At 37.9% G+C, this 19,505-nt stretch overlaps 1 protein-coding gene across 12 annotated transcripts in view; it reads right to left on the reverse strand.

Annotated features, from left to right (window-relative positions):
* PDE1C (phosphodiesterase 1C) overlaps positions 1 to 19,505 on the reverse strand; it is a 602,480-nt gene that overhangs the window by 39,334 nt on the left and 543,641 nt on the right. For all 12 annotated transcript variants that reach the window (XM_023639476.2, XM_003364839.5, XM_014739137.3 and 9 more), the window contains 2 exons: positions 18,925 to 19,155; positions 12,515 to 12,592 (listed from right to left, as the gene is read on the reverse strand). In XM_023639476.2, coding sequence (XP_023495244.1) covers positions 12,515 to 12,592; positions 18,925 to 19,155 — 309 coding nt within the window. The remainder of the gene's footprint in view (positions 1 to 12,514; positions 12,593 to 18,924; positions 19,156 to 19,505) is intronic.

The raw sequence follows: 19,505 nt of genomic DNA on the forward strand, positions 1-19,505 counted from the left end.
TAAAATTTACCCATTTGATCCAAATACACAGAATAAGAACAGTGGAAAGGATGGTTGTTCTTAAGTCCAACTGTTGTGCTCTTTCTTTGTCTTTTTGATCCATGGCATCTGTGCTATCACTGAGAATAATGACGGTGTTAAACTTTTATTCCCTAACTTTGCTGCCTTCTCTCTTCCTTTATATAGCCTGGTCTTTCTTTCCAAATTTAAAATACGTGATTAACTGTCTCTGTTCTTCTGCCCCACACTGCCCAAGTATTTTACTGCTATTACTCTCTGTATTAAGAACCTGGTACTTTAACACCCAAGGAAACAGTGAAAACACTCAATTTTCCAAGTGCCCCAGGGCCTGGTCCACTCTTAAGAAGTAAGTAAAAAAAGTCAGCTATCAACAGCTCCTACCACTCCTCTGGTGCAGGTGAGGGTAGAGCGGTCTGCACACAAGAGATTTGTTTCCGATCAGTCTTTGAATCAGCTATTTTTGAAGCCAACAAGAAGCCAGAGACCATACAGACTAAGGAAGTCTTCAGAGAAAGTTAAGTGAGGATGAGATGAGATTTTAGACCTGAATCCTTCTGATTGCTCTTTATGTTTTTCCCAATTTTGTTACTTTCAAAAAGCAATAAGAGATTCAGAATGAATGAAAGAAAAACAAACATTTTTTCTCATGTTTTCATTGTGGCTCCAGGGTATAGAATAAAAATAGCATATATCATAGAGGGCTAATACTTAGGAAATATAGATGTCGTCACCTAGAGATCACGGTGCCCTTCTGTGGAGAATGCTAAGAATAAATACAGAGGGAGCTTCGATACTCTGTTGATATTGCCTTTTCAACAGCTCTTCTAGCATGCGGGTGCCTAGAAAAGAAATGGCACTAACAATGCAGACAGCGCTGGCTCCTCACTTTGCCATATATTCATTTCAAAGGCAGCTGTTTTTTTTTGTTTTTTTTTTTTTACGTATTTTTTAACGGGTAATTTTATTTTATTTTTTTTAATTCTTATTGAGTTAAAAAGGCAGCTGTTATTTTAAAGAATTTTTTTAAAGGTTGATAGAGTCTCTTTTGACAAATGCATTGTTAACTGTGTTTCTCCAATCCCTTGCACAGAATCTGACAAAATATAATTTTTCTCGGGGGAAAACAGATAAATATTCATTTCATGAATACTAAGAAGATATTTTTAATCCTGAACATGTATTAATAACAAAAAGAAAGATCACATTTTTCCCCAGTAGTCCCCAAATTATAATCCTCCCTGTCAAACAGAGTTCCTTTAAAAATACAATGGTACATTAAGAATGTAACGAAATGTCTAGAAGATAGAGTGAAATAATGAAAGCTTATATATCAATAATTTCAAGGGAAAACTTGCTTTAAAAGATTAATTTTGTCACTAACAAAGAGTACATAATATACTTTTATTTGACATTTCTACTATGTAGTTATTTGGTAAGAGACTGAAATCTAAATGGCTAGGTGAAAAGCATGAATTGACTTTAGAAGCTTCCTTTAATATAACACAACTTTTTTCTAAACTCATCAATCTTACAGCATGCTATACAGATATAGTGCATATATACACACAATATACATATATTCATATATGTATATACTTATATAATATATACTATATATATATATATATATATATACACTATTATACAATTTCGGTTGCTGTTTTGATGGTACAAATGTGAATATTAATAACACAAAAACCTAAGGAGGATAATAGTAGTAGCATGTCATCTTGTTCCTTTATAATCCACCATGAGGATATCTATTATATACTTGAAAAGTACAAGGATATTCACTGAACCTAAAACTATATAAAAAATACATTGGTTTGAAAGGGCTGTTTGTAACCACAAGAGGTAACTGTTCTGATTCACTGTGACTCCTCGATGCTAGAACCATGTGTAAGTAATAGCCTTTGTTCTTCCACACTCTCGAGAGTATAAGTCTGTAGCAAAAAGGAGCAAGCAAATTTTTTGAGTTCACCCCATTTGACCACTTACCACCCACATATCATGGATTAGTTAATAGTTTTCCCCCAAATCCTTCCAAGCAACAATTATGTAGGGTTTCAGCATCACTGAACTCACAATAACTCTTACACTGAACTCATCATAACTCTTGAGACAGCCTATAGTACAGCTTCTAAAACTAACTAGAAAATGACACTGAGGTATATCAATCAAATGTTTAAGCAAGAAAATCTTTTAGAATCTAATTAGTGAGGTCTTATCCAGATGCATGAGAATAACAAGTATCTAAAAATAATTTTGCAATTATCTCCTCCATTTATTAACTTTTTGTTGTTTTCCTTTGACAGGGACATTGGACTAGAGGGTTAGACACCTGGATTATTACACTACTTGAGAAAATAAGGATGTAAACTGTTTTGAAAAACAAATATTGCATGACTCTTCTTGCTAAACCACAGTGTTTACTGATGATGTTCCATGTGTTAGTACATTAAGTAAATGGGTCACAAGAGTTCTCATGGACAAATGGCTAAGGGAAATGGGATCTTAATCAGAACATGTGTTGTTATGATGACTTATCTCACTTGGGACCCAGGGTGCTCCAGATGTTTGTCCCTGTACACTCATGGAAAATAACTGACAAGGATGCTGGATTCTCATGTTGAGGGCAATTTCTTCATTAAAAAAGATAGGCCTACTTTTTGTCAATACATAGATGGTTACAGTGAGATATTCTCCCAGAACTGAGAATAAGGTTTTCCACTGAGAAGGAAACAAGTCAAAAAACCCAAAGGATGAGATTAACTATTTGTAGGAACTACCTCAAGGCAGCACGTTTACTTCAGTGGCATGATCAATGGCAAGGTGTATTGAAAACCATTCATTGCTAAAAACAGCTAAGCAGTGAAGTTTTACAGGTTTAATTTTTAAAGTAAATGAGAAAGGATTCAAGGTTGCTCTCATAGTAGCACTGTCTTGGGTGTGAGAGAAAAGGACAGGGTAATAGCTGGTGTTCCCAGAGCTGTTCACCATCCTTGGCCTATTTTACCCACCACAGCTCATGATCTGGGCATACCTTCAGTGGTGTATAAAGCCTATGAAATATGGGGACTAAGGTCAAAAAAAAATGAGAAAGAAAAAGTTTGAGAACATCTGCCTTAAAAACAAAGAATTCTCCTCAAAATTAAGGTCCAAAAATGCAATGAAGGATAACTGAAAGTGAATAAGTATGATAATTTACTCCAAGATATCAACGTGTCTAATGGCTGAATGTGTGGTCGAAAAGGAAACTAGAAAAAGGGGTGTCATGGAGGAGTGCCTCTTGCACTGTCAGGATATAGGGTACACAAGATGGTCCCTATCCAAACGGTGGAGGCAGATGTATCAGGATCTTTTACCCGAGGTCACAATTCATCAACTACCTCCCCTTGCATTCTCAGCTGACCAAGCAACTTTCTGATGTGGTTTGTCTTCCCAAATAGGTTTTCCTTTAGGACAAAGAAACCACTGATTGGCCAGTTAACACAAGCATGGCAGCATACATGGAGGATAGACTTCACATTGTACATGAGTAGTGAATTGGAAGTCAAAGCTAGGCACTGGTCACAAGTATTCATTTAAGTGTCAACAAGTCTTCTGCAGCATAACCAACTCTTCATTTACTATCAATATGAAACTCCTTTGTCTGCCAATGTGTAGAGACCCTCTTGCAAATCAGCAGGCCTCTTTTTATATTCTCACATACATTGTATGTTCCCAGATGAAGGTTCCCAGATGAGACAGTTCTTACATAGAGACCAGAATGAAGAATCACAAAGTGACTTTGACTTCAAAACTCCTATGTCAAGAATTCTCAAGATTCCATAGTCTCTTCTATTACTAAACTGTCTTATGGCTGGCTTATGCAACACAAATTGCACCGAAATTTGAACTAAGATGGCCATTAAGAACACAGTCCTCTAAGACTTGTGAATCCATTAGAATTCTGGGTAAAATCAAATTGACAGTTGCTTAGAAACAAATCTTTCCAAAATTGGGAAAAACATTAAATGAATACAAAATGTCCTGTGCTGTCCCCATGCCTAGGGTATATGGAATTGATTCAAATATCAGTGTGCTGAAAATGAGTAAACGTGTTCAAGTGTTTCTTTGGCTCTGCATGGACCAATACAAAGCCAGCATCAGCTACAAGTGATAACAATGAGCCCTGTAGGAGAAATAGCATGGATTGGAACAATGAGGTGATAAAAGGAGGCATCAACTACAAGCCAAGGTTTTGATGGGTCTGAAATAGGACAGTTCTTTATTCCGGTGTATAGATAGCCCACTGCCATTGTCCTAAGTAGTATGGGGGAAAACATTTGGAAGGAAGAATGAGGTGAGTATGATTCTCTGAGAATACTGGGATACAGGTGCCAATGCAGATACAAAAACTGATGACGGCCTCAACAAACGCAAGCCTCTTGAACAGTGGTAAATGTGCCAGTGCCTTTGTTGTTCCTCATATCTCTAGACATGAACCTAAGGCAGAAACAAACTCTGTTGTAAAGATACACATGTGTCTCAGCTCTCCCTGTCCCCTGCTGTTGGACTGTTCCTGCCTAGGATTTGCAGAGCAGGGCACACCTCCAGGCCTGTACAGGCCCCAGCTATCTCTCACTGCCAACACCACCGAAGAGGAAGTCATGATGCCTGCCCTTTAAGTAACGAACAGAAACTTTTCAACTTGACTTGAAAAATAAGAATTTTAAGTACAACTCAAGCGTAAAGGTTCAGACTACATCCTTCCACTGTTTTTATTAATAACTTGTTACATCTATTATAATAGAATGAAAGTCATCTAAAAAACTCAAGTCATCCATTGCATTTATTTACTCCATTCCAAACTAACTTGGTAGGGATCATTTAGAAAGAAAACAGGAAAAACACATTCATTGCTTTAGGTGACTCCTGTGAGCCCTGTAGCAAGTCAAGGTCATGAGACATCAGTCTTGTGAAGAATCAAATCACTGGCAAATTCCTCTAACACACACAACAAACTTTTAAATCACGATTAGTTGTTCTAGGCAGACTAACAAGAACATAGGCTCTCCTGCCTCTTCCATCTTTCCTGTATTGAGATCCTAATGAGGAGAACAGGAGCAACTTGAGAAATATTCAGAACGAGTGGCTAGAAGTAACACCATCTCCTTACTGAGAAAACGAGCTGACAAAGCGTCCTGACATGCAAAGTAGAGAGCTAAGAAATTACTAGGTGAATATAACACACAAGAGTAAAATCATCTCCCCCTGGATAAGCTTTGTTTTGTTTTGTTTTCTCTCAATATGGTTCTTAATTTGGCTTTTAATTTACATTTCCCTAATGATGTCAATGATCTTTTAATGTTCTTATTCGCTAGCTGTACATCTTCCCTGGTGAAATATTTATTTAACTCTTTTGCATATTTTTAACTTGGGTTATTTGTTTTCAGATTATTGAATATTGAGATTTCTTGATATAGTCTGGATAAAAGTCATTTAACAGATACATGCTTTGCAAACATTCTTTCTCAGGGTGTAGGCTGTCTTTTCATTCTCCTATATAGATGCTTTTGAATTTGCAGAAGTTTTTAATTTTGATAAAGTATAATTTTTCAATTTGTCCCTTTATGGTTTGTACCTTTAACATCATATCTAGGAAGTCTTTGCCTAACCTGAGATCACAAAGAGTTTCTCCTGTTGTCTTAACTAGAAGTTTTATAGTTTTACATTTTAAAATGAGGTTTATGGTCTATTTTATGATCATTTTAAGTTAATGATCTATTTTATAATCTATTTGAAGGTAATGTTTGTATCTGATGTGAAGTAAAGATAGAAGTTCACCATTTTGAGTATGGATATCCAGTTGTTCCATCACCATGTGTTGATGACTATCCTTTCTCCATGGATTGTTCTTCATCAAAAACAAGATGTCTATATACATGTGGATCTATTTATAGACTCTCTATTCTATTCCATTGACCCATTTGTCTATTTTGATATTAACACCATACTTCCCTGACTACTATAGCCTTGTAAGTCTTGAAATCAGGCCACCTTTTTCCTTCTTTTTTCAAGTTTCTTCATCTATTTTGGGTGCTTTGCATTTCCATATTAAACTTTAGAATCACTTTGTCAATTTCTACCAAAACCCTGCTAGAATTTTAACTGGGATTGCATGGAATCTATACATCAATTTAAAGAGAACTTAAATTTCAACTATCACTAGAAAACCCTCAAATATTTGGAAACTAAACAATAAACTTCTAAATAACCCTTGGGTGAATGTAGAAATAAAAATGTAAATGATAAAGTATTTTGAGCTGAATGTGAATAAAAATACAATATACCCAAATTTGTGGCATGCTATAAAGCAGTACTTAAGAGGGAATTTACAGCACTAAATGCTTATATTAGAAAAGGGAAAAAGATCTCAAAGCGATGACATTAACTTCCACCTTACAAAACTAGAAAAATAAGGCAAACCAAACCCAAAAGTAGCAGACAAAAGGAAATAATAAAGATCAGATCAGAAATCAATGCAACAGAAACAGAAAAGCAATGGAAAATATCAATGACAATGATTAATAAAATTTCTTAACCTCTAGCCAGACTGGTCTAGGAAAAAAGAGAGAAAACACAAATTATAAGTATGAAAAATGATAATATCACTACAGATTCTATAGCTATTAAAAGGATAATAAAATAATATAAACATCTTTATGCCAATTTAATCCTATTGTGACCTATGAACATACTTTGTATGACTTGAATCCTTTTCAGTTTATTGGGACTTGTTTTATGTCCCTGAATCTAGTCTATACTGATAAATGTTCTGTGTGCAACTGAAAAAAAATGTGTATTCTCTTACTGTTGGGTGCTGTGGGGTACCAATTAGGTCAAGTTGGTTGACAGTGTGGTTCAAGTCAGCTATTCCTTGCTGATTTTACATCTACTTATTCTATCAATAATTGAGAGGGGCATATTCATGTTTCCAAATGAAACTGTAGATTAAAATTTTTTTTACATTCACTTCATGTATTTTGGTGTATAAATGTAAAGGATTGTCATGTCCTCTTTATAAATGGACAATTTTATCATAAAATGAACTTCTTTACTTCTGGTGATAGTGTTTGCTATAAAATCTACATTGTCAGATATTAATATAGCCATTCGAGCTTTCTTTTGATACTGTTGGCTTGGTATCCCAATTTCTATCCTTTTACTTTTGACCTGCTTGTGTCTTTTTAGATAAAGGCAGAATAGACTTAGGTCTTACAATCTGAAAATGTTTGCCTTTTAATTGAAATGTTTCTGTCATATACATTTAATGTGATAAGCACTATGCTTAGTTTTGAGTCTATGATCTTGCTATTTGTTTCCTATTTGTCTCATCTGTTCTTTGTTCCCTTCTTATTCTTTTTCTACCTTCCTTTGGATTAATTATTTTTATGATACTATTTTCTCTCTCTTGTTGGCTTATTAGTTATACCTATTTGTTTTGTTATTTCAGTAATTGCTCTAGAGTTTACAGTACATGCTCTTAATTTATTTTAATTTACCTGAAAATGATATTATACCACTTCAGGTATAATATTAGAACTTTACAATAGTATTCTTCCATTTCTCCCCTCCATCTTTTGTGCTATTGTTGTCATACATTTTTATATGTTATAAACACAACAATATAATATTTTGTTCAGTCAATTATCTTTAAGAGATTTAAATAATAAGAAAAAATCTTGTACAGTTAGCCATCTAGTTACCATTTTTAGTGCTCCTAATTCCTTTGTGCAGATCCTTTTTTCCATCTGGCATAGTTATCCTTCTGCCTTTCTTTAACATTTCTTGTAGCGTGAGTCTACTGGTGCTGAATTCTTTCAGCTTTTATATCTGAAAGATATTTTTGCTGGGTATAGAATTCTTAGTTGAAATTTTTTTTAAGCACTTTAAAGATGTTGCTCTGCTGTCTTCTCACTTGCATTGGTGCTGATGAGAAATCTATGGCTACCCTAATCTTTGTTCATCTATACATATGTGTGGGTTTTTTCTCTAGCTATTGTAATTTTTTTCTCTCCATCACTGGTTTTGAGTAATTTGATTACGATATGCTTTGGTGTAATTTTCTTCATATTTCTTGTGCTTGTGCATTATTGAGATTCTTGAGTCTATGGATTTACAGTTTTCATGATTTGGCAAAGTTTTAGTCATTATTTCATCAAATATTTTTCTTTCCTCCTCTCTCTCTTCTTTACTTTACAGACTCCCATTACATATACATTAGGCTGCTTAAAGGTGTCCTAAAACTCACTGATGCTCTTTACAATAATTTCTGGTCTTTTTTTCTGTGTTTCATTTTGAGTAGTTTCTATTGCTAATTTTTCACTACTCTTTTCTTCTACAACGTCTAATCTCATCCAGTGTATTTATCATTAATCCTGGACAATGTTATTTGCTTAATACCACCCAGTGTATTTTTCATATCAGATATTATAGTTTTTATCTCTATAAGTTTTATTCTGTCTTTTTTATATCTTTTATGTTTCTATTCAACTTTATTCAACTTCCAAATATACGGACTGCAGTTATCAGACTGCTTTAACATTTTCCTCTGCTAATTTTGACATCTATCTCAGTTCTGGGTTAGTTTCAATTGGTTGGTTTTTTCCTTTTATTGAATAGTATTTTCTTGCTTCTTTGCATTTCCAGTAATTCTTGGTTCGATGTTAGACACTGTGAAGGTACTGGATACTTCTGTATTCATATATATATGTGTGAGATTTATTTTGGGATGCAGTTACATGGAAACACTTTGATCTTTTTATGTCTTGCTTTTAAGATTTGTTAGGTGGGACAAAAGCAGCATTTAGCCTAAGCTAATTATTCCTTACTACTAAGGCAAGATAATATGAGTATTCTACCCAATTTCTTTTAAATTAGGAAGTATTCAAGTCTGGCTGGTGGGAATAGGCAGTTTTATTGTCCTGTGTGAAGTGTGAACATCTGGATTATTCCCTCTAGTGGTCCTTTCCTGGTCTCACGTAGTTTCCTCATTGTATGGGTCAATCAGTACTCTGAAGAACACTCTTAAGATCTCTGGATATTTATCTCCCTGCAGCTTTCTCCTCTCTGGTACTTTATCCTGTTAACTCTAGCCACCTTGGTCTCCCTGGATCCTTATTCAACTCCTAAACTCAAGGAGTCCATCAGGTTTGCCTGGGTTTCCCCTCCCTCTGCTGCCTGGGAACCCTCTTAAGGCAGCAAGCTGGGGCAGTTGTAGGGCTCACTTCATTGGTTTCCTGTCTCTCAGAGATCACTGTCCTTCATTTCTTGATGTCCCGTATCTTGAAAACTATTCCTCCACACATCTTGTCTTTTCTGTTTGTTGTTTCAGGTGGATGGCTAAATCTAATTCTTGTTAATCCTCTTTGGCAGAAGCAGATGTCCCATACATTGTCTTTTGCCCACTCTTTCCACTCTTCACGACTGACTTTTAAATTTTATGAACCAAAATCTTTATACAACCCAATTCCCAGAACATTCAATGAAGGAGAAGTTCCTGCTGAACTCCCTTCCTGGGACTTGGCAAATAACCCTGCAGGGCCTAATTATAATCAATCTTTTGAGTGACACAAACAGTGGCTATCTCTTATATCTCTGCTAATGTAGTCAAGTAAAGTTAAGGACAAGTTCATACTTCTGGACAACTATAAAAAAATTACGGCATGCCCAAGAGGTTATACTGTTTCAAACATGACTAAACACACTGAAAATGATCTTTAATATGGTACCCCATAAGTCTCCCAATGACGCAATAAAAGTCTAGGCCCTGAGAGACTCTTGGCTCACAGACCCAATCTTTTCATGTTAGTACATTTCTCCCTAAGAGTAAACAAGGTATTTTCAAAGGACATTCATTCTTTGAAGTCAGTTAGAAAATTAGTGCTGCAGGTACCAAAGAGTACCTCAGTAGCCTGACAGAGATAATGTACAACTGCAATGTGTTCATTATGCCAGAATATAATTTACTCTTCAGCACATGCTCCTTCCCTCTATGCCTGCCTAAGCTCATTGGTGTTTGAGAATAACCAACTGCGGTCCAGTTTCCAATGGGTTTCTTTCTGAATGCATACAATGTTGAAACTTAAAACCATAGTGGGTTTGATCACACTGGGCACTGAATTATGTTTGGATATTCCCTCTCAAAAATTAGACAGAGCTGGTCACCATTGGTTCCCAATGTTTGGATCAGAGGTAAGGACATTAAAAACAGTTAAATTGACTCCCTCTGGTCATAAGATGTAATAGGATCCATTAAAAAGAAATGCTCAAAATGTGTCTCTGGTTGTTCCTAGTTTTTAAAAATCAATATATCCACAGATCTACATATATATCCTTTTAAAAATTTTCTAAAATAAAGAGTTTTAATGACCACGGTGGGAAGGGGTAGGTGAGACTGATCAAATTCTTTTCCACTTCATGTAACCAAGAATTACCTTTAGTTCTAGGAAAGATTTGGGGCAGAGATAGCACAAGTAGCTAAAGCCCAATTATCTAAGTCCTGATGAGATCAAAGCAATGATAATGACTGATGTCATGTTAGTCCATCAACGAAATTAAAATACAAAGTTGTTCATGCCCAAGTTTGTGTACAAACTTGCAAGTATGTGGACACACCAGACCCCATTTGAAGAAGTGGAAGGTTGGTGTTACGGAGGGAAAAAGGGATAGACATCAGAAAATATCTCTTCTTTATTTACTGCATTCTGTTCACTGCCCTATGGGATCAAGAATCCTGCTCGTTAAATAATCAAGCTTTACACTTACTTGTATAATAGAACATAATATCTATTTCATCACCCCTTGCCACAAAACTATTTAATTATTTTAAATACTTGGGGAAAAGTCAGTTAAAAAAATACACAACAAAAAGACTTAATGAAGACAATAAAATTCAATCCACAATGCCCACATGACATTATAACAGATATTTGCAGCACAGTACAAAACTCAACAAGATTCAAGACCCCATGCTAAAGATTTGAGATTCAGTTTATTCTGGGCTTTTATGCTGTAGGAATTCAGATGGGCTAGTCACTGGATATAGGATGGGCCAGGTGTCCAGGTATTGGGGTTATAGTCAACATCGTTCTCCCCTACTGTATATGTTCTTGTTTGTGGTACCTTGACTTGGGTCGAATGATATCTGGCAAAAAGCCTCTGGTATTTGAACAAATGTTACCCCTAACAGAGTCTGGCTAAGAGACTGTCATTTTGAATTCTATTTTATCTCTGTGTACCTCACATCTTAGTCACAATCATTCAAAGAGGGTATACTTATTAGGTAAGTGGTTTCTGATGGCATAAAAAATTTCCTGAAAATCTACACGTGTGTTACCCAAATATTACGTGATAAGACACGTGGAGTGAATTATTTGAATGATCTTAAAGGAAAGTTTGAGAACGGATTTCATGCATACGAGTAAAGAGAGCATATCACAAAGGTTTAGAGATAAAAGCTAAAGGGGCCGTTTCCTCTATTAACAGATGTGTGAGGAGTGTGTTCACATTTCTTCTGATTCCTTGACCTGACTACCCAGCATTCGTTCTTCAATGGCATCATAACTAAACCATTCAAACAGCTTAGCATCCAATACAATGTCTCCAGGGAGATACGATTCAAAGCGAGTCTGGGACTCTAACAAAAACCACTCCCAAGAAACTTTCATTTTTAGTTTAATATTATATACATGAATGAAGGAATAACTAGGAACGAACCCATGTTACAACTGAAACAGATTTATATAAAAGGTGAAAGCAGTTTTCTCAATCTGATAGCTCAACGTTTAGAAGGTAATATAATTTGAATCTTCAGGTTTTAGAAAGAGTGGAATGCTGTTTATGAAAAGTACAAGCAGTGCTCATGAAGCGCATTACAATGCAGGTTCACTCTAACTGGTTTGGGATTGTCATTCAAAGCTTGCCTTTAAGACTTACTCTTGCTGATCAAACAATATTCTATAGCTATGTATGTTCCCCAGCACGTAGGCCTCTCAACATAATGATGACACGGAACAGATTTCTGTTTTTGTTTTTGCCAAAAGTAATAATCTATTAAAGGTAAAAAATGTGAAAAGGAAAAACGTGGACCATTTCCCATTTATGCTGCACAATTCACTATCAAAGATTCGTATTTCATTCCATTATAGTCAGCAAGTCCAGAATCAACTTTTTATAAAGTTCAAAGTGAAAAATGGCAAGTGGGAAAAAAAAGGGTATAGAATGCATTTGTGATGGAGAAAGTATGGTGGAAGAGAAGAGAGACAACAATAATTCGTAAATTATTGAAAAAGGGAGAATAGTACTCTTTAAATGTAGTGAAGTGTTTTTTCAGGGTATAAGATAAGAACATATTAACAACCACAATTTCAATTATAGGTGTAATTATAACAAGATTGCATTAAATTGCACATTTTATTGAAAAATGTAATGGGAATTTTGCTCTTACCATCTGTTTTCTTTGAATCATTTCCGACATTTGATTGATCCTTCTTTTCCGTCTTATTTTTACCATCTTTCAAGTCACCTGAAAGTAACAAACATGAGAAACAGTATATGCATACAGCTAAGGGGGAAGTTATAAATATCTTTAAACCTGTGAAGGGAAAAAAAGAAGAAAAGTACAGTATAATTTTAGTCATGAGGGGGTACATGTCTGAGTATAAATATCTCTTTTCACCACATATTAGGTCCTGGAAATTGGATTATGACCCAGAAATTAAGACTGAAACTTCCCATTAAACAGGGTTGTACTTAAGTCAATAGTGTTTATTTTCCAAGAAAGGCAATTCAGCTTTATGATTAGGCTGTGGAGTGAGGAAAAACTTGGGTGAAATGTAAGTTATATCAATTAATTGCTCTTTAGCCTCTATGTGCTGCAGTCTTCTTATCTGCAAAATGTGGGTAATAATACCTACTTTACAGGCTTAAGATAAGGACAACTTTATTTAAGGTATTGAATGTGAAATCTGGTAGATCACTCAGCGACAGTCGTTACTATAAAACAGAGCTATAAATGATATTCTAACTAATGAGCTGGTCAAAATGCAATTTGTAAAAGTTAATAAACACCATGCATACAAATATAGAATGAACATGTGTCAAAAACTTACTTAATTCATTTATGATGGAACCAGGGAGATAGTTAGGATGGTCCCAAGAGCCTTCAAGGAAATGGGTTTTTAGAGGCATTTTAGAAATATGTTCAAATAACATTACTAGGTTAGAGACAAAATTGGTTATGTTCCACAGGGCAATAAAACCACAACCTTTGGGGTTATCGCCTCCACCAGTCAAAAATCTACAAGTTGGCACATAACTTCACAGTATCTAGGCTTGATTCAAACAGTAAATGACAAAGTTAAATACAGTCATGTTCTCCTAAAAAGGGGGTCAGCAAATTATGGCGCATGGGCTAATCTGGCTTGCTATCTGTTTTTGGAAATAAAGTTCTATTGGAACATAGCCACACATGTTCATTTATACCTTGTCTGTGGCTGCTTTCATGCTATAACAGTAGAGGTGAATAGTTACAACAGAGACGTGCAAGGCCACGAATATTTACTACCTGAGCCTACACAGAAAAACTTTGCTGACCCTTGTCTAAGATAGACAATTAAATAATTCTCGGGCAGGTCTGTTCAACTGTATGCCAGTGTGACCTTGAAAGGTCATGGTACCCCCTCCCCTAGCCTCATTCTCAAGTTTTGAATATTTTTCTCACCAATCTTACTAACAGCAGCTTTCTTTTTAGCCTGCATAAAGCCAAGAAATACATTAGCTACTAAAATACTGGTACTTAGTGAAGCAAAAAGACCCTAACAATGTTGCAACCAGGAAGGAGTGAGCAGTGCTCCAAGGTAGGAGCAAGACAGTATCTTTTTTGTTTTCCTTGTGCCAGGCAGCGTGCTAAATGCTGCGTGCATCATTTCATTAAATTCTTATAACAACCCCATTTTGGAGGTAGTATTACTGATAGTGGGCGGATTCATCAAAGATTAATTCACTAAATGATCAATTTGCTGAATAACAATCTCATCAAATGATTGTAGATGTTTTTCAAGTTTGAGTTTTTCCTCGACTTCCCTGCAGCCACTCTGTCACACATTGGTCAGTCCAGTTGCACTGAGTGCAGTGGCCTGCCCGCCCGCCTGTTTCTCAGACCACCTGGGCCCCACCGCTGCCCCTAACCTTGCATGTGCATCTCCCTCTAGCAGCAAAACTGCTCTGGTTGGCCACTGCAGATCTGGTTTAAGACATCTGTCTGACAGTTTTTGGACAAATGGCCAACTGATCTTTCGACAAAGTGATTCTGCTTAAAGCAACTTGCGGAAAATAGATGTGAAACTCGTATCATCTCCATTGTACGGCTATGGAACCTGAGGCACAGAGAGAGTAATCTACTACAGTATACACAGATGAGGCTGGTTCTCAAGGCTAACCTCCCAACTATTATATTTTGCAGCTTCCTGATGAAGCGTAAATTTTAGATTTCAGGCTTCTGTTTACCATTGCCATCTCCTAAATGCCTTTGGCCTACAGACTTACAACGAAATGATTACCTATGGATAATTCAAGACCATTCTGGGTTGTGATGTATTCTACAAAGCAAATACTTTTAATGGGATTTGACAAAGCCCAAGCTAAGTCAGGAGTCAATAAAGGCTCCAAGTTTCCTCTTTTTGTTGATTCTGAAATGAGATGAACTGGCCGGAGGAACTAAGGAGAAGCGGAGTTGACTCTGGCCAGGGCACAAGCAGGAGGAGCTTAAGTGAAGGACGTGATCATCACTTTTCACCACCACCACTGGCCAACAGATGGATTCCTTTGGAGGGCCCACGAATCAGTTCAGAAACTACTGGCTTTTCCCTGTTTCAAGGACGCCAGAGACAGACTCAAGGATCTTAAGCCCTCTTGTCAAATTAATTCCCTGCAGGAAAAGGATCTTTCTTTCCTAAATGAACCTTCACAATACTTCAAACCTTCAACGTTTCCCTGGACTGGAGCTTTACCCACAGCTGCAGCAAGAACAGGATGTTTTCCAGGAGTCAGCAGGAGCAGTTTTATTTGCTGGATGCTAGCCAGCAGCCCATGGCAGAATGCCTTCTCCTCAGTCAGTGTTGGGGAGGCTGAGAGAGGATGTGCCTTGATGGAGAACAAAGCTTAGGGGATCCCATAATTGCTGATAGGAGACTAAACCTATAGAACTCCACTTAACCAATGTTCTTCAGCTCTATCCTGGAAGTATTTTAGGCGACCACAAAGAGGGGTGCTGGGAAAGTGACACGTTTGTCTGATGATGTTCCCTGAACACAATCCATTAGGTAATTTCCCACGGGTTATATATGGAGTAATGGCCAATGTGAGCTGTTATTCAATAAACAGGGGGAAACAAGAGAGTCTTTCTGGGCAGTTATAAATCATTTTAATTAGGCTGCTGTAACACAGTCCCGCACCACCATTAGCCTTTCTTATTATTGCTCTAAATTGATTTCTTTTCCCACTTCTTATTTAATACTTAATTTTTAAGAGAAATGGTACACTATCGCTCACTTTGGGAAATAAACACAGCTGTGAAATCAACCCAACCTAGTTGAAGACTGAGGCTTCTGTTTGTTTCTTTCAGGCTTTCCCCCTAATTGTCTTCAAAATAACTTATTGCCACCTCTGCCCTCTCTGGGTGTTCATTTAAACCTCTCTTGTAGAAGTGATGAGCTTCTTCGTGACCGGCCTTGGTTTCAATGGTTTCTCTCCTTGACCAGACCAGGGGGTGGCATACTATGGCCCATGGGCCAAACCTGGCCCCAATGCCTGGTCCTATGTGGCCCATAAACTAAGAATGCTTTTTATATTATTAAATGGCTAAAAAAAAAGAGAGAAGAATATTTAATGACATGAAAATTATATAGAATTCATATTTGAATTTTCATAAATAAAGTTTCATTAGAACACAGCCACGCTCATTTGTTTACATACGATCTGCGGCTGCTTTTGTGAGAAAATGGCAGTGTGAAGTAGTTGCAACAGACACTGAATGGTCCACAGAGCCTAAAATATTTACTACCTGGTCCTTTACAGAAAAGGTGTGACATCCCCTGGAATAAACAGATTATAAGCTTCTTGTGGACAGGAGCTAAGTTTCAATATTTCTCTGATTTCCTACTCTCCTCAATAGGAGAGAGTAGGAAACTTGCAAATAATAGGGACATGCTGGTTATGGAATATAGAATTTGGACTCATATAGACCTGAATTTGACCTGAAATCTCTACTTGGTGGTTGCTTGACCTCAAACAAGTGACATAACCTCTCTGAGTCTCAGTTTCCACATCAGAAAACGTAAAGGAGTCTATCTACCTCACAGAGTTGTTCCTAAGCTAACACCCACTGCCAATCCTTTTTTTTTTTTTTTTTTTTTTTTGCTGAGGAAGAGTGGCCCTGAGCTAACATCCATGCCCACCTTACTCTATTTTATATGTGGGATGCCTGTCACAGCATGGTTTGATAAGTGTTGCATAGGTTCACGCCCAGGATCCACACTAGCAAACCCTGGGTCGCCAAAGCGGAATGCATGAACTTAAGCACTATGCCAATGGACGGGCCCTTTATTAGGATTTTTAAATGATTTAATGTAGGTAAAATTTCATGTACACTGTCTGGCACCTGTCACGCATTCAATAAATGTTAATGATATTATAATGGCTGTTTTTATTAAAGGAAAGACATTTTTAACCCACTTTCCTAAAAGAAAAAAGTAGGGAAGAAACACATCTTGCTTCTCTCACCAGCCCTTACATAGTGCTCCCGTGGGAAGGAGAGACTCATATAGAAGGAGGAGTTGAGTATGCACAGCTCAGCCCATTTCTCCAGTCCCCAGCCGTCTTTGAGATGTGTTTTCCACGAGACACACACCTTTTCTGTCCCTGCAGAAGTAGCCTGCTGGGTGCTAGGATGGAGGTGAGGGGACACCTCCTGAGCCCGCTGCTCTGTCAGCGTCTGGTTTGCTCAGCTCAGTTCAGGGCAGACGTGTGAAGAGGCCCATGCTCAGCTGACCAGGTCCGCATTTTCCAGTTCAGCTCCAGGTGCAGTGGAGCTGACATTTTGATCACTGACTCTCTGATTCCAGCACCTCCTTCTCAGTTGGTTTTGACCTCAGGAAGGGCAGTGGGGTGTTTTGCACTGCCCTCTAAAACTCCAGCAGGTGTATCATAAATTCGTATTGAACTGAACGTATTTTCTGGACTACGATGCACTTGAATACAAAGCAAACTAGTTATCAACAGTCTCTAGAACCAGGCTGCTGAGGGGCTGGACAAGTCAGATGACAGCCTTCCCTGTCTCCTGGGGTGTCACAGGGGTTATCTGAGGGAATTTATGCAAAGTTCTTAGAACATGATAGGAGCCATTATCATTATTATGTGTATTAGAATATTGTTTTCTGACTCTACATGCTATATATATTAACTGTGAAAAATAATGGGAGAGTGTCGCGCTATAGCACTTTCTCCGCATTTCTAATTACCCAGGCTATCTAGGATAATAGTAGAGCATGGTTCAGAGTAGATCACCCGGCCCTGCCAGGCAGGTAAGAGAATGAAGATGTAAAGAGAGAACTTAAAACAGCATCTGATGGATAGTCAATAAATGCTATTCTAGTCGTTTTATTGTCTTTGTTGTTTTTGCTATCATCATTATCATTAGAAGTTCACAAGTGGCCCCTGCTGTGAGCAGGTATTATTATAAACATTTTACAGAGGCAGTGGAAAGTAAGGAATTTGGCCCAGGCCACCAAGAAGTGAGAGGCATAGCTGTGACTTGACTCCAGGTCTGCTGGGCTGCTGAATTACCTTGCCACAACCTGGCAATTGAAAGCTCCAGAGACTCTGAACTTCTTGTTCTTCTGAAAACAGGGTAACCAACTCCACGCCCCTGCGCCTTCGCTCTTCTTGCTCTCTCTGGTGAGAAGTCCCTGCCTCCCATCTGCTCTGCTCAGCATTTAAAAGCCAGCTCAGACATCAATCACCTCCTCTTGAAGCTTCCTTTGACATTTACTCCATCCTGCAACCTCCAGACCCAACAAAGCCAATGCCTCTTTTTTGCACCTGTCCTTTGGGCATTTTATGTGCCATGCCACCACCATTACTTGCTCAGCATTATTTCTGAGGATGTCCATATCCCCTGTGAGACTGTGCACTTCTTGTGGCCTTTCTATTTCTAAAATCTCAGTGCCAACCACAGTGCTTGGCACACAGTTGTTAACCAGGACATATTTGTTTCATTAAATATAAGAAATCATCAACTGTATGCACAAGATGGTGAGCAGCTCATCCCAGTTCGCCTGGAACTTTTCTGGTTTTAAAACTGAAAGCCCTGCATCCGAGGAAACCCTTCGGTCCAAGGTGACCCTAATGTGCATTTATTCACCTACAGATGTGTAGACATCTTCTGCAGGAAGAGACCTTAGGCAGACCTGCAGCCCGGCCCTGCTAGGGGAATGGTGCATAAGGGAAGCCTGACTTTCCACTCACTCATTTTGGCAGTAAGCACTCAGTAATGTGCTGGGATTGTTAATACTAATTTACCCAGTGGGTAGGCAGACACTGGCTAGAGTCTCCAGGACAGCTGGGAAGGGCCCGAAAGGAATTAATCTCCCCGGAGAGAATGGCCCAAGCAAGCTTCTGGCTGCTTTTGCTGGGATCCTAACGGGATCCACAGCCCGGTGAGGTGAATCAGCAGCAGCTGGCTGATCAGGGAAGCCCCGCCCAGTGAACCGTCCTCAGAGGGGCAGTTGTTTGCCAGTTTCCATTCATCATGTCCTTAACAGCCCAAAAAGAGCCTTTCACCAGCACAGTTCCACTCACCATTCTGTTGCTTTTCTCCTGAAGACTTCTCCGCTTTGGAATTTTTCCCACGAGGGTTGTCGCTTTTGTTTGTGCGGGTTCCACTGACTTGATTCTTAGTTTCACCAGACGTCTTTCTCTCAGCTTTGCCAGCTGCGCCTTCTTCAGCCTGGCTTTTGGCTTCCATTTCCTTCTGCTTCTCCTCTGCGGCCAGGCGATCCTTTTCCTCCGCTTCCTTCTTGGCCTTCTCCTCTGCAGCCGTGGCAAGTTAGGAAAGGCATAGAAAAGATAAAAAGAGGTCAGGACATTAGGAGAATTGCCTCTTTGAACAAAAGCAAGTATTTGCACCGGGAATTAATACACTAAAATGACCCAAGGTGTTTACTGAGTGTTTGGGATATATTTTTGGTTAATTCAAGTCAGATTGGTATGTATATACAGAAAACCAATAAAACCAGTTCATACTGATGTCATTTGTGAAAACAGTGGATTAGAAGAAGAAGCAGGGAAGAAGTAATAATAAGGATAATAATAATTAATAAACCAATATTGTAACTGGCATTATTAATATTATTATTATGATCAATAGCTTCTCTTGAGTG

The sequence above is a fragment of the Equus caballus genome, chromosome 4 (genome assembly GCF_041296265.1).
Source record: "Equus caballus isolate H_3958 breed thoroughbred chromosome 4, TB-T2T, whole genome shotgun sequence".
NCBI lineage: Eukaryota > Metazoa > Chordata > Mammalia > Perissodactyla > Equidae > Equus > Equus caballus.